The following is a 27,573-nucleotide window of genomic DNA, read 5'->3' on the forward strand; positions in this document are numbered from 1 at the left end:
TTTGTTTGATGAAATGAGGGCTACACCCAAGTCGCGCTAAGAGTCAAAATAGGTATGCCCATTCTAAGAAGTAATTCGCCTTGGTGATGTCTAAGAAAGCGGCCAGTGCGGGGACGTGTGGGGCGAGATGATGTGCGACAGTGAATGTGGTGCAGAGATTGTGATTTAGAGCGCCTGGGGATGAAGCCTGATTGATCTGATCATACAATCAATGTTAGTAGAGACAACAGACGATTAGCAAGGACGTTAGCGTAAATTTTATTATCGACATTGGTGAGTTAGAGGGGTCTGTGGGAGTCACATTGCGCTGCTGGCTGGTCTGGTTGAAGGAGGGTTTTAATTACTGCTTTCTGTAGTGTGGGTGGCAGCGAACCCGGGGACAAGGAATCCTGGTACATCGCTTACAGATGTGGGTCTAGCAGGGTTGCAAACTCAATAGAAAGCTGGGGGTAAACCATCAAGTCACAGCGCTTTATCACCTGGGAGGCTCTTAATCACCTGTAGCATCTCTTCTTTTGTTATAGTAGGAGCATCAAGGTACTCACGGTGTGCTGGGTCAAGCCAGAGCAATTATATGGTGTCAAAATAAGCAGTTAATTCAGACAGACATGGAGTCAGCGTACACACGTAGAGTTGGGAGTAGAAGGCACGCCATCACGTCCGGTAGTTCCACAGGGGCGGACACTGGACGGGAGTTTGTCGAGGAGTTCTGTTATATAGGTGGAAGCATGAGGTTGGCGGAGGATCCCCGCTAGGGTCCAACGAGGACAGTAGCCCTCGCCGAACCTGCAAGCCTGGGCATCCTTGGATAAATAATTTGTCTCCCAGGCCGCCTCCTCTTGATATTTAGACAGTTTTCCTCTGGAACTGGCTAAGATGGAGGGATCTCCTGACTGGAAATAGGGAGTTTCCAACAAACGGATGTCATTTTCGAGTCTGTCAACGGGGCCTAGAATGGGCTTAAGGACCCCAGACTGCTGGGCAGTATATGCCCCATGAATCACTACTTTGAATGCTTCCCCAAGTATGGAAGGCAACTGTATGGAGCCCTGGTTATGTTAAAAAAAAAAATTATCTTCTTGCTGATCTAATTTCCTTCCGAAACGCCGCATCTCGCAGTGCCCACTGAGGGAGTCACCACGTAAATGCCTTAGGTGGGTCTTGGGGAAATAGCAAAGTCAGCTTGACTGGTGCATGGTCAGAGAGGGTGTGTAGTATGTGCGTCACCTCTGTGACCCAGGTGTGAGCATCTTTAGACAGCAGCCAGAAATCTGTTCAGGCCCAGACATTATGGTATGTCGATAGGCATGTGCCTTCATGGGCTGTGGGGTGCGCATGTCGCCATACATCTTGTAACCTCAGGTGGTTAAGAGGCCAGTGACTGGTGAGCTCATTCGACAATGAAATGCGTGGATAGGTCCTCAGTAAAAGTGTCTTAAAGAAGTGTTTCCACATAGTCTTTCCATCTTCGCTATTGCTCTTGATTCCGGTATGCCTGTGATTCTAAGGTCATTACACCTTGAGTAAGCCTCAATGTCTTCACTTTTAGCTTTAATGAGCTCTAGAACCTTATCCATTCTGAGGAGGTGCTCTATGGTATCAGCCTGTTGGTCATTGGCGTTGGAGCCGCAATTTTCAAGCAAATCTAGGAGGGTTTAATGTTTATTGACTCGCTGTTTTGCGTGCTCCATTCTGCTGGTGAGTACATCTAGTTTGTCGTTTATGACTTTGATGAAAATGCCTCTGAGTCCCCCCCTTGCTGGGAATACTCCTCGGGTGGAGTTTGCAAAGCACTTCGGTGCAAATCCAAATCAGTTTGTCGAGCAGGGCGTTTATTATCAAAGGAGAGTTTTTGCTGTTTCTTGTCGTGTTTCCCCATATTTGCAGTGCACAATGAGCTTCTTGAGTTTACAGAAGCATTAAAGTGAGCTGGTGAAAAGTATTAAATGTTACCAGTGTGTATAGTCAGCAAGGTGTGTTTACTAGCCAAGGTCGCACTGTCCAGAAGAGGAATAGGCTTGATGATTTTGCTTCACATCTGGGGCCCTCTGCTCCCTGAAATATTGACCCACCAGGGGGCATGAGCAGGCACAGAGGATGTGATTCACAGTGAAGTCGGTGAATAAAGCTGTGGCCTATCTTGCGCCAGAAAGTCTTTAAGAAACAGGTAATGGGGAAGCATTTGAGCAACTGGTGTAGAGCCCATGATCAGTTCCAGTTAAATAGCCACTTGGACACCGCAGAATAGGTGGGGCCTGATGTACACAGCATGGGATGCAGCATGGTGAGCTTATTAGCATTGGGTAGATTTTTTGGGGGCTTGGAAGCATCAATGAAATTTGTGGTGGGGAAGAGTCATTTGTTGAGGCCTATGAGGCCTTACCTTTCAGACTTATAGTAAGGGCAGCAGCATGATCTACTGCATAGCCAAAGCTGTGATTCACCACCCATGGCCTGCCGGTACCTCGTTGTGTTCCTTCTTGTTAGTTTTCTTTGCAGCAGAGCCCCCACTCCGCCTCAGCAGACAGACCAGGGGATGCATAACTGTTCACTTATCCCGCGATCCTGGCAGGGTCATGGAGACTTCCTGGTGGTCCTTAATCTACAATTATCCAAATTCTGGAGAAAAATCCAGGGCCATTGATGTTAGGGCCATATAGCGCGGCCAGTATCACTGGTTGTTTATGAAATGTGCCATTAAGTAGGGCATAGTAACCATCTTTGTCAACGTGGGAGTGGGATAGTTTCCAGTGGAGGCCCCTGCATATTAAAAACGTGACACCCTTGGCATAGTTAGAATAAGCTGAGGCATATATTTAGTTGCACCAACAGCCCCGAAGTTCAGGAGCAGCCATCCTGGCCAAGTGAGTCTCCTGCAAGAAGCAAATATCGATTTTGTGTCTTGTAATGTAAGAATGTAGTAGGCGCCTGTTCCAGGTGAGATAATTAGTTGTGGATATACTACTCAATAATGTTGTGATACAGCTTATGTAGGATCAAATGATGGACACTGCACGGGGCTGGTAGGGACAGCAAGTTATATATAAGTGATTTTGTGTTAACTTGACATGACATGCTTGCAGAACAATAAATATGAAAATAAACCCCCTTAACTCGCACTCCAGCCCAGGAACTTGGTTGAGAAAAACATAGTATTCACGAACCCCATAAAGCAAAATAAGAACAATAAAGTAATTGGATTTATCCCTGGGGCGGAGTGTGACTGGGCATACGTCCCTGCCAAAGCGGCCAGGTAGCCGAACTTGCATCAATTGAGGCCGCCATGGCATATTGCAGTTTGTGATGATGTGGGCATAGAGCAGGAGTATTTTGAGATTAAAGTACAGGAGGAGGCCCCCAGTGTCAGATATATGAATCCTGTTGGTACACGCCATGTTGAAAACTTGACAGTGAGGGCCCTATGCCCCCCGGTACCGTGGTGGCAAAGTAGTTAGTCATTGCTGCTGAGACGAGCCTCATCGGGGGAATGCTCCTGCTCCCAGGGGTCCCCCTTGATCCTCGTAGCATGTTTGGCAAACTTTAGGGCAGCTTTTGCATCCATGAAGTAATACTGCTCATCCTTCACTGTGATCCGGAGTTAGATGGGTATAATAAGGCATAGGAGATATTACCCTTCTGGGGTATATATTTTGTTTGTAGAAATTCACAGCGTGCCACTTGTACCTTCATAGTGAAGTCAAGGTATTTCCCTAGTATTGTATGGGTCTTTGTTTTCTGGAGCGCTGTGGGATCATGTTGCGGTCCCTGTAATTTAGGAGGCAAGCAGTTATAGGGTAGAGCCCAAGCAGGTTGTCAAGAGACCAGTGATCGGTGAGCTTATTCGACAATGAAATGCGTGGATAGGTCCTCGGTAAAAGAGAGTCTTTCCATTTTTGCTGTTGCTGTTGATTCTAGTATGCAGAAAGAACAAGTGATGGACGGAATGCTGAACAATGTCAAACATTCACCCCCAGTACAGAGATCTGGGCATAAATCCATTGTTTTTTTGCTGCCCATGCCATTCCAGTTTGGGCCCAGCCATATGCAAATCAGTCTTGACCCTGTTCCCCATGGGAACAGTCCAGCCCGAACTGGCAGGCCAGGTCTTCCCTGGCATGGAAACAAGCATCCTAGGACCGGTTTCGAGGTTTCACCCCTCATCAACCACGCTAGCTTGAATCCAGTGGCATGGGAAGCACGGGACCCACGTCTGGGCATACCCTTCCCACTTAGGGTGACAAATGTAAAAAGAACAAGTGATGGACAATGTCAAACATTCACCCCCAGTACAGAGAGTTGATTCTAGTATGCCTGTTATTCTAAGGTTATTATGGCTTGAGCAAGCCTCAAGGTCTTCACTTTTAGCTTTAATGAGCTCTAGAACCTTGTCTGTTCTGAGGAGGTGATCTTTGGTATCAGCCTGCTGGTCATTGGCGTTGGAGAAGCAATTTTCAAGCGAATCTAGGTATGATTCATATTTATCGACTCACTGTTTTACGTGCTCCATTCTGTTGGTGAGTTAATCTAGTTTCGCGTCTATAGCTTTAAGACTCAACCTGACTTCAATGAGAATGTCTTTGAGGGTCCCACTCTTGATGGGAATACTCCGCGGGTGGAGTTTGCCAAGTGCTCCGGTGCAGATCCAAATCAGGTTGTTGAGTAGGGCATTTGTTATCAAAGGAGAGTTTTTGCTGTTTCTTGTCATGTTTCCCCATATTTGCAGTGCACAGTGAGCTTATTGAGGTTACAGAAAAATTAAAGTGAGAAGGCGAAATGTATTAAATGTTATCAGCGTTTACAGTCAGCAAGGTGGTGGGATTACCAGCCAAGGTCACATTGTCAAGAGGAGGAGTAGGCTTAATGATTTTGCTTCACATCTGGGGCCCTCCACTCCCTGAAAGATGGACCCACCAGTGGGCACAAGCAGGCACAAAGGATGTGATTCACTGTGAAGTCGGTTGAATAAAGCTGTGGGCAGTCTTGCGCCAGTAAGTGTTTAAGAAACAGGTATTGGACAAGCAGTTGAGAAGCTAGTGTATAGCCCAAGATCGGGTCTAGTTAAATAACCACTTGAACACTGCGGATTAGGTGGGGGCTGGTGTACACAGCACTAGATGCAGCATTGTATGCCTATTAGCACTGTATAGGTGTTTTTATGGGCTTGGAGGCATCAATAGAATTTGCGGTGTATGGTGGATGGGGGGATTCATTTGTTGAGGACTGCGAGGCCTCACCTTCCAGACATACACTTATGGGTGCACTTAGTCAGGGCAGCTGCATGAACTACTGCATAGCCAAAGCTGTGACTCACCACCTATGGCCTGCCAGTACCTGGTTGTGTTGCTTCTTGTTACCTTTTTCTTTGCAGTGGAGCCCCCACTCTGCCTCGGAGGCAGACCCGGGGATGCATAGTTGTTCACTTATCCTGCGATCCTGGCAGCGCCATGGAGACTTTCTGGTGTCCCTGACAAATGCACCAGGCAAGGCAAGGTGCAGCAGTTGGGGCAGGGCATGGCCGCTAATCATTGCACCCAGCTCAGCTGAGCCACTCTCTGGCAACAGGGGGCAGCCTGCCACAGTGCGCCCAACAAGCAGCTGGACAGGCCCCCTGGTTGCGGGATCAGGCAGAGGCCGCACCGGTGAGTATTACAGCATCTGGGTGCCTGGCAATGATGGGCGATGCTAGGCCGCACCACTGCTCTACAGGTTACTTTGCAGTGAGTTGACTCATCCCACAGTAGCAATCACACGGTATCAAGGCTGTGCTGTGCACCCAGAGTGCCAGAGGGATGCCGTTATTTGGTAGTTCCTTCACTGGGCCGCTCCACATCCAACAGCGGGCGACCACCGGTCCCACCGCGAGGCAGTAAAGCCAGCAGCCCACAGGGCGGCTTCCAGGCAGCCGATCCAGTCCAAATTTTAAAATTGAGAGCTCTGCATAGTTGATTGGTCTATGCAATATGTGTGGGTGAATCAGGTGGGCGCTTTGAGGCTGATTATTGCGAATGTGGTGTTCGGCCAGCAGAGCCTACCTAAAGAGCAACCATCTTGCTGCATGATCAAACCACACCCCTATAAGTGGCTTCTCAGATGAGGTTCAGGACATCCCTTGTACCCTTGAGAAAGGATGGCGTTTTGGTCACAAGCAGTTGACGGAAATGGTTGCATAACTTAGATAGTGGTTCCACGTGGGAACCAGTCCCCGGCACTATAGGTCTACCAGGTGGAAGGGTTACCCCTTTATGTATTTTTGGCAGAATGTAGAAGTATGGTGTCTTAGGAGATGGGTTGACCAGGAACTCGACCTCATTCTTCGTTACCCACCCTTGGGTTTCGACTGTCATGACCAATGTGTGAATCTTGGTGGAGAGTCTCTCGGGGTTTGTGTTGATAGGGTGGTAATAACTGCTGTCCGCAGTTTGTCGCAGGCTCTCTTTGTTGTAGTCTGAGGTGGCTGTTACCACACTGGGGCCTTCCTTGTCTGCTGGCTTTAGGATGATTGTCAGATCATTGGGCAATGTCTTAACTGCCCCCAGTTCCTTGTTTGACTTGGTGTAGAAGGGTGTTGAGAGGTTGGACTCTTCTACCTCCTTCAGAACAGCCTGTTCAAAAGTGAGTATCTCATGGGGGGAATCATCCCAGCGATGGAGTAAACCTAGAAGAGTTACGTAGTCCTGATTCAACAGTTTTAGAGTCGGTTTATCCTGGAAAAAGGCCCAGAGTCTGATTATACGGATTCCTGAGCACCTGGCCACTGGGGCCCACAACAGTGGAGGTGGCTGTGGTTCCTGTGAGAGCACTGCCCCAGGAGGTGGGCATTCTCAATCAGCTCTGATTGATGTACTGGGCCCCCTTGGATGTATGGGCTCTCCCCCGCCTGCTGAACATTTGAAGAAGTGACAGACCTTCCGAGGGGTCTCCCCCTCATTAAACTGGGACCTGGATGTTCACTTTTGTGTAGAGTGCCCTGTTGGTTTGTACGATGTTGGCCTGCGGATCTCCAGGCAACCTTATGCCCACTCACCTGACACTGCATGACCCTGGGTGACTATGGTGAGACACACAAAGCTTCAGGGGGCAGAAGAGGAGGCAGCACAATTATCCCACTCTATCAGTGACATGGAGGAGGGGATTACTCACGCTCTCACTAAACCTTCCAGAGCCACATTCAACTCCATCCTTCCCGCCATCAAGGAATCCACTGAAGCATTTGAACAAAAAATGGATGATGTGGTGGCAGACTTGAGTATCCTCTGCGAATACCAGCACAAATTATTAGAGAGGGGCACCAGCACTGAACGCAATGTTGAGGAAACAGACAGTTTGATCCCTCAAATGCAGCGTGGCTGATGTGATGGAGAGACTTTGAATCAGAAGCGGAAGACACTGAATGCAGGTTTGAGGGGCTGCTGATCTGACTGGGAGCTGTGGTTCAGTCGAAGAGCCAGGTCTTGAGGTCCTTCCTGAATTGGGGCAGTGACGGAGATTGCCTAAGGTAGAGAGGCAGGGTGTTCAAGGTCTTTGCAGTGAGGTTGGAAAAGCTTGGATTCAACATTAGATGCATCCCCAGGAACTGAATTGCTGTGGATTAAAACCGACATCAGTGGACTACATGGGCTAAAATGGCCCTTCTGAGGCTACTCTACCATGGTATTACCCCCTTGGGATGGGGGAGGGTGGGCAATGTTCCTACCAGGCACTGTTGCAAGGTGAGGATACCATTGGGTTGAGAAACCTATACATAAGGTATATTGTTCTTCTGCTACTGTCAGGCTGTGTTGCTGGGACCCCAGGATCTCCCTTCGTGAAGCTGGGCTATACCCATCCAGAGTTCTTTGTGTAATCTAGTCACAAGTAGTTTGTTGTTCTATTTAGTTTGGATGGGGGGGTCATTGTCTCAGTTCTGGGATTGGGGGTGGGAAGCACCTGCCGCGATCAAGTAGCATACTGCCTGTTTATATTGCAATACTGTCTTCTTGATGGGTGCTTGTTTGGGGACCACTGATGCCAGACCTGACTGTTCCTATGCTCTATGTTTGGTTATAAATCGATAACGTAAAATGTCCCGGGGCTCAACATCATGCGAAAGAGATGTAAAGTCCAGGCCTACCTGAAACGAAGGGGAGTCCATATTGCCCTGCTCCAGGAAACCCATTTGACCGCACTTGAAGGTGCTGCCTACCATAAGAGGTGGTGGGTAGAGCTTTATTACACAACATATTCTACCTTTGCTAAAGGGGTTCTTGGGTGAGACCAGGTCTAATCTTCCAGACCTTAGATGTGAAGACTGATGGAGAGGGTGTATATGTGGTAATTAGCGGGTATCTAGGAGACAAGGATATCACACTTGTTGACTTGAATGCACCCAACACTGACCTAGCTTGAGTCTTTGATAGATTATCCGTGGTACTGGTCACTCTCATACCTCACTCTGTTCTCCTTGGAGGTGACTTTAATGGTATTGCTTAACCCTTACTAGATCAAGCATAGCACCCACTGGGGGACTCCCCTGTGCTGCAGTTAGCAGAACGATTCTGTGTGTGTAGCAGAGTCACTGGGCGCTGCTGGACACATGAAGACTGGGTCATCAGAACGTCAGAGACAACTCCTTTCATGCCTCTCTACATGACTTAGATGTACGTTTGGATAACTGTCTTTGCACACCACCAGTGCAACCCCGACTATTTAGCTATAAACATATATGACCTAACGTTGGGTTGGGTACTGACCCCGTCTAGTATCCCGACTTGGGGTCTCAATAAGTGAAAATCTAGATGACCCAGCTTTTCATCACATGATAGAGGATGGAATCTGTTAATATTTCACCAAGAATGCATATACAACTTTCTCTGTTTTAATATAATGGGAGGCCTTCAAAGTTGTGATCAGCGCGCCGTGCATAGCACTCAAGGGTGTGGTCCACAAAATTCTGGTTCTTGAGGTCCTAGCACAGGACCTCTTAGACAACTAGAACAAGATAGGCACGAGAACCCTACCCGGCACCCACTGCTCTTGGATGCACAAGAAAAACTAGCAGAGCTAGAGGAAAGGCTCCGCTGTTTTTATTTTCGGTAGTACATGCAGAACACAATAAGTTGGAATCTCTGTTGGCCTGGCTAGCAGATCTGTTAGAATATCCCCAGACGTAGAGTTGGAGAGGAGAAGCTGAGGGCAGACATAAACAGTGAAGAAATTATAGCTGTTTTTGCCCCCTTGGCCTAGGTAAAGTACCCGACTCTGACGGGCTCCTGGTTTTGTTTTATGCTAAGTACAGCGATTTATTGACGCCCTGGCTCCTTGAGGTGTATAAGTTGGCGAGAGACACTAGTTCCCTGCCACTGACTACAAGGGAGGTGTTGATCGTCCCCCTTATCAAACCAAGATGTCGGACACACAATATCACAGCATTTGTCGATGTTAATGTTGACTACAAAACCTTTGCCAGAATACTGGCCACGACTCCTGGTATGTATACAAGGCGTTATCCACGCAGACCAGATAGTTTTTATACCAGAATAAAAAAAAATCCTTAAAAATCCAAAGAGTAACGGCACTCCTACTAGCATCCCCACAGCCCCCCTGATCTTTGCCATTGCAGTGGCACCATTAGCATCCAAAGCTCAACAGGACTCACATTATACTGTATTTGATCTGTCCTCAGGGAGATGCATCACATGGCATTGTACATGGATGACATGCTGCTTTTTCTCACTGGTAAATGAACCGACACTGACAAAGCCTCACGTCTCCTGGATGACTTTGGGGCTCTGTTGGGGAGATATGTGAATTAACAAAAGACCTACGTCTTCCCTTTACGACCCATGGGAGAGAATGTTGTGGACGCTGAGTGGTCTAGGTGGGAACAAACCTAGATTCTCTATATAGGGGTAAAACTCTGTAGAAATCAACCCTAACTCGATATCCTGGAGGGCAATGTTGGAAGAGCGATCGCAGCTCTCCGATCAGGGATGGGATTTTGGAAGCCGCTCCCCCTTTCGGTGATGTGTAGAATTGCAGTGGCCAAAATAGTGCCCTTACACAGTGTTGTATTTCTTTGGTACCCTTCCCATAGTCATACCCGGAAGTAAATTTACAGAACTGAATACACTGTTGATAGATATGATTTGGAATAGGGGCCGAAGTAAAGTGGCACTTGCAAAACTCCAGCGCCTTAACCTTGATGGAGGCCTTACGCCCCCAATTTTCGAATCATATCAGTGGCTCAAATGCGGTGGGTGACACGCTGGATAGCAGCCAGAAATATGGGAGGGCCAAAGGCAAGAGCAGACGCATCAACCCCTCAGTCGTTGTCCAAGCTGATCCCAAAACCCAGGAATTTCAGATTTGGATCTGTGAGCCTGCAGTATGTGGCCACACACGGCTGGATACCGTACTACAAAAACCTAAGATTGTAATCACCTACTCACCTGAGTTGCCCCTCGGTTGGATTTTGATTCTTTTACATGCAGGGGCCGACCGCAACTGATGGATTGGACGGTGCTAGGAAATGAGAGAACGGGTGATTTATATGCTGGTGGGCAACTGCAGTCTTTTGAGGACTTGCAAATCGTGTACCTCTTGCCAGCAGGACAGTTCTTGCTTTATGTGACTCTTTCAGCGGTATGCTGTAGGAAATGGGGCGATGGCCCTGCTGAACCCACAACACATAAGAGATGTCACATTCTGTGTACAACCTTGGGCAAACAAAAAAGCTATTATGGCCTTCTATAACGCAGTGCAGGAGGATGTGATCAACCCTTTGCAAGATGCAGGACTAATAGACAGCTGACATTGGTACCCCCATATCAGATGTAGAATGGACACAGGTCCTCACTAATACCCCCGGTATCGCGGAATGCCCATTTAAAGTTAATTTCTTCTACCAACACAGGGCGCATATGTCACACTGGGCAAAATTAACAAATATTTCAATACTACCCAGGCTGCGTGCCCTAGATGTGGTGAGGGGGCTGTTGGGCTGTTACATATGCTATGGGACTGCCTGCACGTTACTGGCTTCTGGGCAGACGTCATGACATTTTCTAATGAAATCACTGACTGCAACATAGAGGTTGCCATTTGGGCCTTTTTTTCTTAGCCCAGCCAAATGCAAGTTGACTACCAAATGTATAGACCTTGCGCTGATTTTAGCCAAGAGACGAATTACCATTGACTAGAAGAATGCGGGGGGAACGCATTTAGTGAGATGATGTACTGACTTAACACGTTGGGCGGAATATGACGGCATGACCCTGATGAGAGATGCCAAACATGACAGTACCCCGATTGAAATGGCCTGCGCATGGGAGGGGTTACTGAACGACCTTATCCGGGCTGAGAATTTGCACCACGAAGGCCTTGCAACTCTATTATTGGATCTGATGACAGTGTCTGTAGGTAGCATACACTTCCCTGGACTGATAAAACGCCCAACCGGTCGATATGCTATGTGCCACTTTAGGCACTGGCCCGAGCAGCCCTCCCACAAGCACTTTATCCGCCCATTGTTTAATGATAGACGTTGGCAATACAAGAACACATCTGTATCCTATCACTTGGGCGACAACTGGATGGGGCGATGGGAGGGCGGATTAGTATTCTTTCGTTTTCATAAAAGTTACGACTGATGACGCTTTTACAGCACACTGGTAGGAATTAATATGTTGCAAGCACTGCCGTGAACATGCAAAACCTAAATCAGTGCTTTAAATGGGCCGGTACTCTCCGGTACTGAGTACCGGCACTTTTTTATTTTGAGAGGGAGAGTACCGGCACATCTCAAGAAAAACGTAATACTTTTAATTGGAGAGTACCGGCACTTCTCAGAAACAAGCAGGTACTCTGGCACAGAGTACCTGCACTTCTATTTTTCCATTTAAAGCACTGATGTAAGTTGTCCAATACATATATGCCCTGCTTGTTACTTCTTGCACTGAGAATATGCATACCGTATATGATGACGCTAACTAGGTTTCATCTTTGTTTCCCGCTAAAAATTGCCAATAAATTGTTTAAAAAAATACAGACACAAATAGTTTATCTCACTTCGAAATGCGAAGCAACTTTTAAAAGTTAGTTTGTACATTATAAAGGCATATATCATTTTCACACATGAAGGGGGTAGCTTAGGTTATAAGTGACATAAAGTGACACAATTTTAAAACACACGTCAAGTAACTTTGTCAGTACAGTTGAAGAAGTGTATTTTAAATTAGTACGTTTTGAGACTATTTGATTTTAAAAGTGACAACGCTGTTGTTGAGTCCAGTTCTCAGCCTTCGCGCGTATGTGATGTGGAAATGCTAACGGACGCAAGACCTTTTTAAGGCACACTGCGCCTCCCAACAGTGAGCAAGAGCCTCGGCTGAAAGGGGCTCCCAGCCCTCCCTCAGCTCTTCGGGCCCCTGCTTATGAATTTCCGGTTCTAAGTGCAGAGGCATGCCTTGCTTGAATTACTGCTGCGGGCTGACACGTACTGGTCGCAGTAACCCGACGCCTATGTAGATGTGCACTCTTTTCACCTTGTGTATGCTACAGCAGTGATACCGCTCTGATTTTGGCTCGGTTTTTGTTTATTAACATTTCACACATTGAAACCATCCTGGCCTCTACGTCTTGCTGCTGTTGCCTACGTTGTGTTGTAATGTTACCAGGAGCATACGTTTTCTTTAGTTTATGTAACTTAATTAAATTGTTAAATTGACTTTAGTTTTCCCTTGTTTTGAATCTAGATGCTCGTGTATGTTTTTTTATTTGTTTTTTAACACTGTATGTATGTTACGTTACTTGGTTTTAATTTATGGCCGTGCGTATTGTTTTTCAGCAGCCTAAGCCACAGCCACCTGCGCGCCCCCCACCTCCATCGATTCCTCCATCAGGAGCTCCTGCTGCTTCGCAGCATCCGATTCCAGGAGTTCACGCTGCACCTGCATCCGCAGCAGTGCCTACAATGCCTGCGGCTGGCACTACTGCTGCGCCTACACAGGCCCAGGGGCCTCCTTACCCAACCTATCAAGGATACCCAGGGTAAACTGGAAACTCTTTTTTTTTGATCGCATTATAACTATTATCGTGCATGTGAACCCTACTTTATACTATATATCTATGCTTAATTTTTTTCTGTGCTATTTAAAACTTTTCTATTCTCTCCATCGTTGTGGTATTCGAAGTGATAGCTATGTAGCTTCTTCATAACTGTCCTAGATATGCGTCCCCCCTCTGTCAAAGTAGAATCCATTTTCCAATCTAATTTTAATCATGTTTATCAGGCTCTTTGGTCCAGTATAACTTGAATAAATCTCACCTGTACTTCACATTAAGTCCCAGTGCAATCAAAATGAACACACCAGTAAATGTCTCGCATCAGAGGAGGACAATGATTAGTTCAGCCCGTCAACAATCTAAGCAGGGCACAAGTCCTAAAAAAAAAAAATAAAGTGGGGGGACTAACCAAGGTAGGTAGAATGCATATGACGTCATGGCACGTAACATAACACGTGGCATTGCAAGTAGCTACATTACAGAAAGTGGCATCACAACCTATGACTTCACGGGAAGTGACACATAAGAAGTGACATCAGATCAGTACATTTGAGCGCTTTTCAAGTATAAATGCAAGCTCTACTGATTTAGACAGAAGACTCATGTTTTTGTGAGGTACACACTAAACAATGTTTGCTTTTTCAACATAGAGCTTCCTTTACCCAAGGACTGAACAGACTATCTCAGCCAGGCGGGATAGTTCATATGCAGCACATTTCCATGTAGATGAAATTGCTTTAGCTGCCTGCACATGTAGAGCCTACCTGATGCACAGTAGTGCCTTGCATTCATTTTTTTCTTTTTAACAAATCAACGCAACCGGGATTTGTGTGGTACTGTAAATCCCAAAATAGATTTTGCATCTGAGATCTGCCAGAAAAGTGACGCAACTCCGAGTCAAAATCTGTGCTTCAACGTATACATTTTGGGGCATATTTATGAGTGGGTTGCTCCATGCTTGCACCACACAACATGGTACATGTGTGGCACAAACATCTAAGTCATATTTTTGAAGTCATTCAAAGCCACTTTGTGTGGCTTTGAATAGCTTCAAAAATACGGAGTAAGGCAGCGTAAAACTCTAAATTGTCTTTCTCTGCCCTGAGTAGGCATTCCATGGCATTGCAGTGGGTGTTCCCACCTACTGTCATGGATTTTGACACATTCACAGATTTACGAAGACTTGGAAAACTGTGAATGCGCCAAAATCTTACACCAACCATGTAGGAGGGGCATAACGAGGAGAAATATGTGTTCGATGGCATCTGTCGCTGTAGATACGCATGTTTTGCATAGCTCGCCATCTGGTGTTGGGTCGGAGTGTTACAAGTTGTTTTTCTTCGAAGAAGTCTTTCGAGTCACGGGACCGAGTGACTCCTCCTTTTGTCTCCATTGCGCATGGGCGTCGACTTCATCTTCGATTGTTTTTTTTTCCGCCATCGGGTTCGGACGTGTTCCTGTCGCTCCGAGTTTCGGAACGGAAAAACAGCTAAATTTCGGAAGATTTTCGTCGGTATTGTTGCGTTCGGGATCGGCGTAGTTAGAATCAACACCGCATCGAAGATCGAAGAGCTCCGGAGCCCTTCGGGGTAGTTTTCGATCCCCGTCGGGGCCTACTCGGCCCAACCGCGTGTAGAAGAACGCCGATGGAACGGACCCCGTTCCGTTTCTGTCCCAAATGCCACAAAAAATACCCCTATTCAGACCAACACTTGGTCTGTAACCTGTGCCTGTCACCTGAGCACAGTGAAGACACTTGCGAGGCCTGTCGTGCGTTCCGGTCCCGAAAAACACTCCGAGACCGTCGAGCCAGAAGACTTCAAATGGCGTCCACGCCGACAGCGCACCGAGAGTTCGAGGTACAGGAAGAGGAAGAAACCTTTTCGATACACGAATCGGACTCCGAGGAATTCGACGATCCACGAACCGTGAGTAAGACGTCGAAAACCACGCATAAGAAGATTGTCAAGGCCCAGGGGACGCCACTGCCACCAGGCCATGGCTCCACCCATAAATTCGGTGACCGACCATCGGGACCGAGAAAGTGCTGGAGACATACATCGACACCGAGATAGCGGTGTAGACACGGCTCGACGCCGAGACAGCGGCACCGATGAAGATCGACGCCGAGATGTTTCGACTCCGAAAAAGAAAAAAGCCACCTCGGAGCCGAAAAAAGATGCAGACAGGGTTTCGGTGCCGAAACAACCTGCAACCGATTCAGTTTCAGGCTCTTATACCGAAGAGCAATCAATGACCTCCCAAATGCGAAAGCATAGGTTTGAGGAAGACCTGCAATCCACCGATGTAGACCATACGCAGAAACGTATTTTTATACAGCAGGGGACAGGAAAGATAAGCACCCTTCCCCCTATTAGGAGAAAGAGAAGACTGGAATTTCAAACTGACCAAACACCACAAACAAAAATGGTGAAAAGGGTTACTCCGCCACCCTCTCCTCCACCTATAATTCACGTCTCGCCAGCACAAACTCCATCACATTCCCCGGCTCACACCACCATGAGCCAAGGTGACCAGGATCAGGACGCATGGGACTTATACGACGCCCCTGTGTCAGATAACAGTCCGGAGGCATACCCTACAAAGCCATCACCACCAGAGGACAGTACTGCATATTCTCAGGTGGTGGCTAGAGCAGCACAATTCCACAATGTAAGCCTCCACTCAGAACAAGTCGAGGATGACTTTCTATTCAACACCCTCTCTGCCACCCACAGCTCCTACCAAAGCCTGCCTATGCTCCCTGGTATGCTTCGGCACGCAAAAGACATCTTTAAGGAGGCGGTCAAAAGTAGGGCAATCACACCAAGGGTGGAAAAAAAGTATAAAGTGCCTCCTACAGACCCTATTTTCATAACTTTGCAGCTGCCACCAGATTCTCTCGTTGTAGGAGCAGCTAGGAAAAGGGCCAACTCCCACACATCTGGGGACGCACCACCCCCAGATAAGGAAAGCCGCAAGTTCGATGCAGCTGGAAAGAGAGTCGCAGCACAAGCTGCAAACCAGTGGCGCATCGCTAACTCACAGGCACTTCTTGCGCGCTATGACAGAGCCCATTGGGATGAGATGCAACATCTCATTGAACATCTACCCAAAGACCTACAAAAGAGGGCAAAGCAAGTGGTTGAAGAAGGACAGAACATTTCAAACAACCAGATACGCTCCTCCATGGACGCAGCAGACACAGCTGCAAGAACAATAAATACATCTGTGACCATCAGAAGGCATGCATGGCTACGAACGTCTGGGTTTAAACCAGAGATTCAGCAGGCAGTTCTCAATATGCCATTCAACGAAAAAGAACTGTTCGGTCCAGAAGTGGACACGGCGATTGAGAAACTTAAAAAGGACACGGACACTGCTAAAGCCATGGGCGCACTCTACTCCCCGCAGAGCAGAGGAAATTACAGCACCTTCCACAAAACACCCTTTAGAGGTGGGTTTCGGGGTCAGGCCACACAAGCCAGCACCTCACAGGCAACACCATCCAGTTACCAGGGACAGTACAGGGGAGGCTTTCGGGGCCAATATAGAGGAGGGCAATTCCCTAGGAATAGGGGAAAATTTCAAAGCCCCAAAACCCCTACAACTAAGCAGTGACTCACATGTCACTCACCCCCTCCACACAACATCAGTGGGGGGAAGAATAGGTCATTATTACAAAGCATGGGAGGAAATCACTACAGACACTTGGGTTCTAGCAATTATCCAAAATGGTTATTGCATAGAATTTCTACAATTCCCTCCAAACATACCACCAAGAGCACAAAATGTATCAAAACATCATTCCGAGCTCCTGGAGATAGAAGTTCAAGCACTATTGCAAAAGAACGGAATCGAGTTAGTACCAAACACACAAATAAACACAGGAGTTTATTCACTGTACTTCTTAATACCAAAGAAGGACAAAACGCTAAGACCAATCCTAGACCTAAGAATACTAAACACATACATCAAATCAGACCACTTTCACATGGTCACACTACAAGAAGTGTTACCATTGCTGAAACTACACGACTACATGACAACATTAGACCTCAAAGATGCGTATTTCCATATACCAATACATCCATCGCACAGGAAATACCTAAGGTTTGTTTTCAAAGGAATACACTACCAATTCAAGGTACTGCCTTTCAGTTTAACAACCGCACCAAGAGTCTTTACCAAATGTCTAGCAGTAGTCGCTGCACACATCAGAAGGCAGCAAATACATGTATTCCCGTATCTAGATGACTGGCTAATCAAGACCCATTCGTTAATAACGTGCTCACACCACACAAATCAAATCATACAAACCCTCTACAAACTAGGGTTCACAGTCAACTTCGCAAAATCCAACATTCTGCCGCGCAAGGTACAACAATACCTAGGAGCCATAATAAACACAACAATAGGAGTAGCCACTCCAAGCCCACAAAGAATTCAAAATTTCAACAACATCATACAACGCATGTATCCAACACAAAAAATACAAGCAAAGATGATATTACAACTCCTAGGCATGATGTCTTCATGCATAGCCATTGTCCCAAACGCAAGACTGCACATGAGGCCCTTACAACAGTGCCTAGCATCACAGTGGTCACAAGCACAGGGTCACCTTACAGATCTGGTGTTAATAGACCGCCAAACTTACCTCTCGCTTCTATGGTGGAACAATATAAATTTAAACAAAGGGCGGCCTTTCCAAGACCCAGTGCCACAATACGTAATAACAACAGATGCTTCCATGACAGGGTGGGGAGCACACCTCGATCAACACAGCATACAAGGACAATGGAACGTACATCAAACAAAACTGCATATAAATCACCTAGAACTGCTAGCAGTTTTTCAAGCACTAAAGGCTTTTCAACCAATAATAGTTCACAAATACATTCTCGTCAAAACAGACAACATGACAACAATGTATTATCTAAACAAACAAGGGGGGACGCACTCAACGCAATTGAGCCTGCTGGCACAAAAGATATGGCGTTGGGCAATTCACAACCAAATTCGCCTAATAGCACAATTTATCCCAGGAATTCAGAATCAACTCGCAGACAATCTCTCTCGAGATCACCAACAGGTCCACGAATGGGAAATTCACCCCCAAATTCTGAACACTTACTTCACGCTCTGGGGAACACCTCAAATAGACTTGTTTGCGACAAAAGAGAACGCAAAATGCCAAAACTTCGCATCCAGATACCCACACAGGCAGTCCCACGGCAATGCCCTATGGATCAACTGGTCAGGGATATTTGCCTACGCTTTTCCTCCTCTCCCTCTCCTTCCTTATCTGGTAAACAAACTCAGTCAAAACAAACTCAAACTCATATTAATAGCACCAACTTGGGCAAGGCAACCCTGGTACACAACGCTGCTAGACCTATCAGTAGTACCCCACATCAAACTGCCCAACAGGCCGGATCTGTTAACACAACACAACCAAACGATCAGACACCCAGATCCAGCATCGCTGAATCTAGCAATCTGGCTCCTGAAATCCTAGAATTCGGACACTTACAACTTACCCAAGAATGTATGGAAGTCATAAAGCAAGCCAGAAGGCCATCCACCAGGCACTGCTATGCCAGTAAATGGAAGAGGTTTGTTTGCTACTGCCATATTAATCAAATCCAACCATTACACGCAACCCCAAAACATGTAGTGGGTTACTTGCTTCACTTACAAAAATCTAACCTAGCTTTCTCTTCCATTAAAATACACCTTGCAGCAATATCTGCATACCTGCAGCCTACCTATTCAACTTCCCTATATAGGATACCAGTCATTAAAGCATTCATGGAGGGCCTTAAAAGAATTATTCCACCAAGAACACCACCTGTTTCTTCATGGAACCTAAATGTTGTCTTAACTAGACTTATGGGTCCACCTTTTGAACCCATGCACTCCTGCGAAATACAGTTCCTAACATGGAAGGTTGCATTTCTCATCGCCATTACATCTCTAAGAAGAGTAAGCGAGATTCAGGCGTTTACAATACAAGAACCTTTTATACAACTACACAAAAATAAGGTCGTCCTAAGGACTAATCCTAAATTTCTACCAAAAGTTATTTCACCGTTCCATCTAAATCAAACAGTGAAACTTCCAGTGTTCTTCCCACAGCCAGATTCCGTAGCTGAGAGGGCACTACATACTTTAGATGTCAAAAGAGCATTAATGTATTACATTGACAGAACAAAGAGCATTAGGAAAACTAAACAGCTATTTATTGCATTCCAAAAACCTCATGCAGGAAACCCAATATCAAAACAAGGTATAGCCAGATGGATAGTTAAATGCATCCAAATCTGCTACCTTAAAGCTAAACGACAACTGCCCATTACACCAAGGGCACACTCAACCAGAAAGAAAGGTGCTACCATGGCCTTTCTAGGAAACATCCCAATGCAAGAAATATGTAAGGCAGCCACATGGTCTACGCCTCACACATTCACCAAGCACTACTGTGTAGACGTGTTATCCGCACAACAAGCCACAGTAGGTCAAGCCGTATTAAGAACATTGTTTCAGACTACTCCCACTCCTACAGGCTGAGCCACCGCTTTGGGGAGATAACTGCTTACTAGTCTATGCAAAACATGCGTATCTACAGCGACAGATGCCATCGAACTGAAAATGTCACTTACCCAGTGTACATCTGTTCGTGGCATCAGTCGCTGTAGATTCGCATGTGCCCACCCGCCTCCCCGGGAGCCTGTAGCAGTTCGGAAGGTACCTTCAACTATTTGTATATATATTATTTTAACCTTAAATAGGTACATACTTAGTCACTCCATTGCATGGCCACTATTACTACAATACAACTCCTACCTCACCCTCTGCGGGGAAAAACAATCGAAGATGGAGTCGACGCCCATGCGCAATGGAGACAAAAGGAGGAGTCACTCGGTCCCGTGACTCGAAAGACTTCTTCGAAGAAAAACAACTTGTAACACTCCGACCCAACACCAGATGGCGAGCTATGCAAAACATGCGAATCTACAGCGACTGATGCCACGAACAGATGTACACTGGGTAAGTGACATTTTCATTTTTTCTCCTTGTTTTTTCCTCTATGTGTGCTACATGGTGCAGCACAAATAGAAAGAGGAAAACGTCTCCAAGGATTTTTTTGTGCAGGAAGGTGCCCCTTCTAGCACAAAAACAGTTAGGCATGCAATGCAGGCACACTTGCACCGTAGTGCAAAGTGTATCTGTGTTGGTGCTAGGCTGCCAAAAGGGCGCCAGCGCTGGGGAAAGAACAGGAATGCCCTGTATTGGATGAATACAGCACAATCCTGCCCTTTCCCTGTGTCTTATTGTGCTGTTTTGTAAAATCTCTGCCACAAAAATTTGGTAACAAGGATAAACAGGACAGTAAATCTGTTCTATTTATTTGGTTGCAAAGTTCGAAAATGTAAAATATCTTTTGGGGTTAAGGCACCTGCTTTAGAGATCTTTGGGTTCCCAGTAAATCGGAGGGCATAATAATACTTAAAATAAGTTTGGTGGTTAACGTATTTGCTGGAAAGATGTGTGTTCTGTCTAGTGCCTGTTTTGACCCAAAGTTGCATTGATGGTTAATGTGTCTCCTGCAAAGCTCATCAGAGGTGGACAATGTCATCATGTATCATGCAAATGATAGATTTTTATTTTACATAGATAGGCGGGTGGGTTACTGCTTTTAACGCAGAGGTACTTTTGTTACTTGCAGTTCATAAATTATAATCCTTCTAATATAGTGCAGTGAGCTACGAAGGACGATATGCGACCCCTACACCTTGTAACCCTCACTGTCTTATGTAACATATCCTAAACATTGATCTACAAAACTTTAGGATTTATTGTCCATATAATAAGTATGTATGATCTAAAGTGCTCTGACACCCTGCGTTTTGATAAAGAGCTCGGTAAAAGAAATACAAAATAGCAGTATTTAAATAGTTTTATTTTGTGTAAATTCTGGGACAGAACAGCACATCTGATATTTTTTGCAGTGCATGCATAGCTCTCATTTATAGGTACTGAACAAAGTCAGAAGTGTCTCTCTCAAGTAGTGTAAATTGCAGACAATCTGTGTGCCTTTGTTTACCCTCCACTGCACTTGCATCTATCTCTGAGGCTCCAGATATCTTCCAGCCAATGGAACTCCAACAAAAGGAGGCCTGATGGCCCCTTAAATTTGGCATTGTTTAGGGGCCCAGATGGAGTGTTTAATTAGAAAGAGCCCTTCACGTCCTGCATGTTTTTGCTCAAATGGAAAGCAGATAATGTGTAGTCGCTGCCGAATGTGCCCCGGTGTCTCAAAATTACACTGGGACAAATTCAGAGTTTTATAGTGGGGCGTAACGTCTTGGCATGGTGGATGCGTCCACCCTGTCCAAATAGTGGCTGGATGCCTTCCACCCGTGTGTGTACCTCTGACTTATGCCCAGAATCTCAGTTTGTCTCAGAGGTGGGCCAACAATGTGCATGATGCCAGCTCTTATAAATGTGATTGCCACACCGATTAAATCTGTCCTAACTAGCTGTGCATTATGTTCTTTGCCCCCAATGACCCAGGAGCACCTGTTTACCAGCACATAGGAGTAGAGTAATCTGTCAACCTCTTTGTGGCTTTAGTGGGTAAGAGAAGAAATCCACATCTCCAAGAATGATGTGTGTTTGTATCTAATCAGTTTAACCTCAAACATCTGATCAATGTCATCAAGGACTTCTGTGCACCGTCTCTGGAGCTTGGGACCACGCCCAAACAAATGGAGGGTTGTAGAGTAACCACGGTTTCTTCAGCAAAAGTCAGATATGCTATTGTACCTTTATGTGTCATGGTATATAGATTTGTATAGCACATTATTCACCCAAGAGGGTATCCAAGTGCTTGGGCAGGTGTGTGTTTGATCACCAAAGGGGCTTATACGATGAGCCAGGTGTTCGGCTTCTTGCAAAACTCAGGAAGTGAGGAGAAAGCTCTGATATGCTGAGGGAGGTCATTCCCTGTCTTGTATGAGATGTAGGATAATGAGCGACCTCCAGTTTTGCTTTTGCTGATGCTGGGAGAGTGTGTGAGTCAGAGTGAGACAGAGAGTGTAGGTGTCTAGGTCACTGATGAAAGTATATGTGGTTGTTCAGTTATTCTGGTTCTGTATTGTGAAGGGCTTTGGATGTGTGTGTGAAGTTTGGATTGGCTGTGCTTGTGAATAGGGAGCCAGTAAAGCTTACTCAGGTTTGGGTGATGTGGATGCAGTGTGTGAGTTCTTGTATGTCTTGCAGCTGTGTTCTGGATAGTCGGTAGGCTGTGTAGGAGTTGTTTGAAGATTCCGGCTTAGTGTTGTCATAGTCCAGCCTGCTATGTGATGAGTGCTTGCGTGAAGGTCCGTCAGATGTTTTGAGGCAACAATTTGAAGATCTTTCGCAGCATGCATAGGAAATGGAAGCAGGAGGTGGACACTGTGTTGACTTGAGCAATCATGTTGAGCTTGCCGTCTAGGATGATCACTAGGTTGTTTGAGTGGTCTGTGGGCGTGGATGTTGGTCCTAGTTTGGCCTACCACCAGGTTAAGGTCTTGTTGCTGAAAACCAGTACTTTGTCTTGTCTGAGTTGAGCTCCAGGCAGTTGGTTTGCCTTCAGTCTGCTACCATGGTTATGCAGTTGGTTAAGTTGGTTCTGGTGCTTTTGTCCATGATCAGGAAGAGTTGGGTGTCATTAGTGTCGGAGATGACTGTGATGTCTTGTTATCAGATGCTGTTGGCAAGCAATGTCGTATATGTTGAAAAGGGCGGGGCTTAAGGATGATCCATGTGGAACTTTGCATGTCAGTTTCTTGGTCTCTGATATGAAGAGTGGTAGCCAGACCCTTTGGATTCTTCCTATGAGGAAGGAACAGATCCATTTGAGAGGGGCCATGATGACTGTGTTGATGATGAGTCAGGGTGATGCAGATTGGTGATGTTTCCAAGTTGTAGATGTGGTGGGGGCATGGGTCCTTTGGGGCTCCTGAGTGCATGGTGTGCATGATTGCCACTCTGTGACAATAAGGCTGTTTCTTCTGATCAGGTGGCTGTCTTGGTTGTTGGGTGGTACATTGCTAAGGAGTTCTCCGGTGTTGGGTTTGTGTGCAAAGTTGCTATAGATGTTTGTGATTTGCTGTGGAAGGAGTTGGATAGGTTGTCGCACAGTTGTTGGGAGGCAGCAATGTTGTTGACAGTGGCTGAGGTCAAGGTAAAATCCTTGACGTTCAAGAAGATCTCCTTGCAGCTGTTGGAGATTCCTTCAGTCCAGTCCACTAGTGCTTTGTTTTTAGTGTTTCTTATTTGCTGGTGATAGCATCTTATTGCAACCTTGTAGGTAGTTCTGTTGGTGGTGGTTGTGACTGGCTCTCCATTTCCTTTCTAGCTACTTACAGTATTGTTTGGTGTCTCAGCAGTTTTCTTTGTAGCAGCTGAGTTGTGAGGTAGTCTGGGCAGTTCTTTATCCACTTGTTGATATCATTGTTGATGTCTGTGGGGCTAGGTTGATCTGTGCTGAGGGCACTGAGACAGTCTGCTTCTATGATTTTGTTTCAGCTGCAGCCTGAAATATTGAACACGGTCGGTGTGCTGACTTGTGGTGTGTTGATTTGGAAGTGGTTGATGGAGTGGTGGGTCCATGTGAGCAGTGTGGTGGAGTTGTATTTGATGTCGCTTGTGGTGAAGATGGAGTCCAGTGTGTGTTCAGTGTTGTTTTTGTTCTGATACGAGTTAGGTGAGTTCTATGTTGCTCAAGCTTTTGAGGAGTGCTGTGGAGCAGGGGTCAATCCAGACGTTCAGGTGAAAGAAGAAGTCAACAAGTAGAATGTAGGCTGTGAATTTAATGGAGAGCAGAGCAGAAAGTCGGTGATGAAGTTGGTAAAAGTGGCACGTGGTCCGACTGCTCAGTTCCAGTCAGGCTAGTTTTCAGAGATTTGCAGCTTGAAGTGCAGATGTTTAATGAATGGGTTGGCGTTATCTGTGAATGTTGGGCATTTGAGTGATTCATTGTAGAATTACTCAAATGTAGAAGATAGCAAGTCCTCCTCCCAGCTTGTGAAGGCGGTCCTGTCAAGGGATTTTGTAGCCCGCTGGGATTGCCGTTGAGATGTCAGGAGCTGATGAGAGGTGAGCCAGGTCTCTGTGATTAAGATGTTGGGTTTGTGGCTGTTCAGCAGGTCCCATATTTCAATTGTGTGTTTGCTGAGCAGTCATGTGTTCATAAGCATGACTGGATGTGGTGTAGGCTGGGGGTGGAGGCATTGCTGGTACTTGTACGGCATGTGTATTGGAAAGGGTGTTGTTTGTGTTTGCATGGGGGATGTATGTGTGTGGCTGATGGAAAACCGGCAGTGGGTGCAGGTTAAAAGCTCCCCCTGTGGTGTAAGGCACAGCAGCAGTTGGGGGAACGGCGTCTGGGATCTTGTGACCTGAGTGCTGCAGAGTAGGAGTATCCATGGGCGGCGATCGGACCAAGGTTTCTGCACTGGGCACGGTCCAAGAGCAGACTTGCTTCTCTTTGGCATGCCTGTGGCACCCCCACTGCCCGTATGTGTTGCAGCTGCCATAAGTAGGATAAGTAGGTCTGGGAGGGGTGAGGAGTGCAGGGTGCTGTGATGTAATTTCCTGTGCTGTGTTGGGGCTATAGTGCCAGTAGTATTATAATTTGAGTGTCTCATCCCTCACTGCAGTACTGAATGCGCTTAGTGTTGGTCAGGCTAAGTATCCCCTTTACGTGCCTCTATTCTCAATGCTCTTAAATCTATGGACCTGTAAATCCTATTTTCTTGGGACATCTTACTATTTCACATTTTCTTCGTTTAGTTTCCTGTATTAATTCATAAGTTATTTGTAGTATACACTCTTTTTGTGGCAAAATAAAATCCTTGAAGGATTCGCTTGCTGTGTCTCTGTGGTGTCTTCCGGTCTCCTATGCAACTGAAGAACAGGTGATAGATATCATCCCAGTTGCATTCAGCCGGTCTCCCATTTAGACAGTTGATCACTTAATTTATAAATCACCTTTGCAAATCGTGCTGGCATCTCCATCGCTTCGGACTTGTTCAGGACAGATGGTGGCAGCCTTGATTTCCACTTTTGCAGAATAAACAGCATTATTGTCGCAAGAAAGGAGTCATCTCTTGCTGTGAGAGATTAGGTCTGCAGTCTCATCTGTATCCTGCAGTAGTGACAGTTTCATGTGGCATGTTATTCCATCAAACTTCTCGAGCGAGATTCGGGAAGCAGCACAATGCAAACGATCACAACTATTCTCCTATCAATATGTGAAAGGCTGACGTCAAATGGATGCTTTCCAGAAACATGTTTTCCATGTTGATTTTGAGAATGCATCTAGCATTCAGAATCCTTACAATATGTCAAACTAATCACTGAAGTTGAGAACAGTTTAGCCATTGATCCATACCTCTTAATCTGGCACAATGTAATCTGCAGACTATGCGCCGTTGAAAAAGGAAATATTTATTCATAAATAAACTAAACCTCAGGGCGCGGATCTCCACGCACACCAAAGGAAGTTTCTAAAGTGACAAAAAACAAAACAAAACCTAAAGTGTGAACTTTACCATCTGGTCTACATCCCCTCAATTTAAAAAAAAAAAATCTTCAATGTTTCAAAACACCAGCTCACCAACCACGCCATTCTTACACCATAAGCTGTGTTTCCATCTTCTACCTAGAGCTCCTCACTAGACTGAATCTGCTCCAGGAATATTTCTATATACAGCCTTCACCTCCAACCAGCAACTCCTTGACTAAAAGAAAACAAGCATTGGCAAACCCAGTAGGTCTCGCCTGTACGATGAAATCTGTTGGTTTTGTTAATGTTTTTTAGACAGATCACTCAGCAGCGCTAGCTGCTGTGCAGCATGTCTTACAGTTGGGGGGGAAAAAAAAGATATATCATCGCCAGCACTGACCGCATTGAAGTTTAGCAGTGACTGCATCATAGTGTTTTTTTCAAACTTTAAGACATGCTGAGCAGCAGCTAGCACAGCTGTGTGACATGTCTAAAAAAGCATTGGCAAAACCAATAGATTTCGTAGAGGCGAAACATATTGTCTTTTCCAATGCTTGCTCAATTTGAAGGTGGTTTACAATACTCCTGTGGCTTTTAAAGAAGCATCTGTTAAGTCTCCTGCACGCACACTTGGCCTTATGGAGTGGTTAACTGCATGCAAGCCAGGTGGTTTTGTCTTTGACTTGGAAGTTTGATAAAGGGTGCCAAAGGTGCATATTGCAGCACTTCCTGGGTGGCACCTATATCATCCTCCATGTCTGTCTATTGCAAGGCTTACAGTGTTACGTTTCATTGGTGATAAGAGAAGTTCACAGAAAGCGTAAATTCTTCCACCCTTGATCACTCTCTCCTGCTACCCAGTGGTGGCTGAATGCCACAGCTGTTGTCTTGCCTGAAGCCTGCAGGCTGTCGTGCCTGCCTGGAAAGTACTGCTGGCTGAATGCCACTGCTTTGCTCTCCAATGGGTGACAGCACCACGCACCACTGGCTTGACATCATTAACAAATGGATTGGCACAGCCACATACACTTGCTGAATGTAGCCCAATGTCACGCATGAGGGAATTGTTAAAAAATACCCTCATGTTTAAACACTCTGCAAAATCATTTGTTTAAGCTGACTCCTGCCACTTCCCAGTGCCATTTCAAGTCACGCTGTTTAATTTTGATGGTACCTCGGAAGATGACTGAATAATACTCTATCCACCTAGTCCTCATTTTGATTAGCAGCTTATACTGCGCTGAAGACGATGAGGAACAGCCACAGTGCTGCGTCTGCACAATGGGATTTTGAAGCAGCTTATTTTGAGATATTTATCCTCCCTTGTAGTGCACTACAGTGTGGGGTGTGACAGTTGTTAAGTTGGGAACAATAAGCTGGTGTCCCTTTATTCAGTCAACAGCGTCCTTAGTCACCAACATTTCATCAACAAAGGGCAAACAAGATGACCCTAGTCCGTTTTATGCTGTTCTGATACTGTGCAGGCTGCAGTCATACGATGACTGAAAAATAAAAGAACGAATAGCGTGAGGGGGTTGGGAAACATGCTTGCTTATTGTTCGAAATGGGGTCTTTGGTTGGCAGTGAGGTTACTCTCTGTCCAAGCAAGGACCCTCACTCTAGTCAGGGTAAGTCACACACAAATCAAATTATCCTGTGCCCACCCTCTGCTAGCTTGGCACTGAGCAGTCAGGCTTAACTCATAAGGCAATGTGTAAAGTATCTGTGCAATAAATCATACAAAACCACCATATAGCACCACAAAAATACACCACACAGTGTTTAGGAAAATATATAATATTTATCTGATAAGATGCAGGTCAAAACGATTAAAATGCAGTAAGTATATATTTAGAGCTATCACTGGAAAAGTGATATAAAGTGTCTTAAGTCTTTTAAAAGCAAACAAAGTATCTTTCAAGCACAAAGTACCTGGTTTGCGTGCAAAATCTCCGCAAGGAACCGCAGAG

General features: G+C 45.9%; 1 protein-coding gene across 2 annotated transcripts in view; it reads left to right on the forward strand.

Moving 5' to 3' along the window:
* Positions 1–27,573, forward strand: part of PDCD6IP (programmed cell death 6 interacting protein) — a 322,785-nt gene that overhangs the window by 247,424 nt on the left and 47,788 nt on the right. For both annotated transcript variants that reach the window (XM_069214865.1, XM_069214874.1), the window contains exon 17: positions 12,824–13,026. In XM_069214865.1, coding sequence (XP_069070966.1) covers positions 12,824–13,026 — 203 coding nt within the window. The remainder of the gene's footprint in view (positions 1–12,823; positions 13,027–27,573) is intronic.

The sequence above is a fragment of the Pleurodeles waltl genome, chromosome 2_1 (genome assembly GCF_031143425.1).
Source record: "Pleurodeles waltl isolate 20211129_DDA chromosome 2_1, aPleWal1.hap1.20221129, whole genome shotgun sequence".
Lineage (NCBI taxonomy): Eukaryota > Metazoa > Chordata > Amphibia > Caudata > Salamandridae > Pleurodeles > Pleurodeles waltl.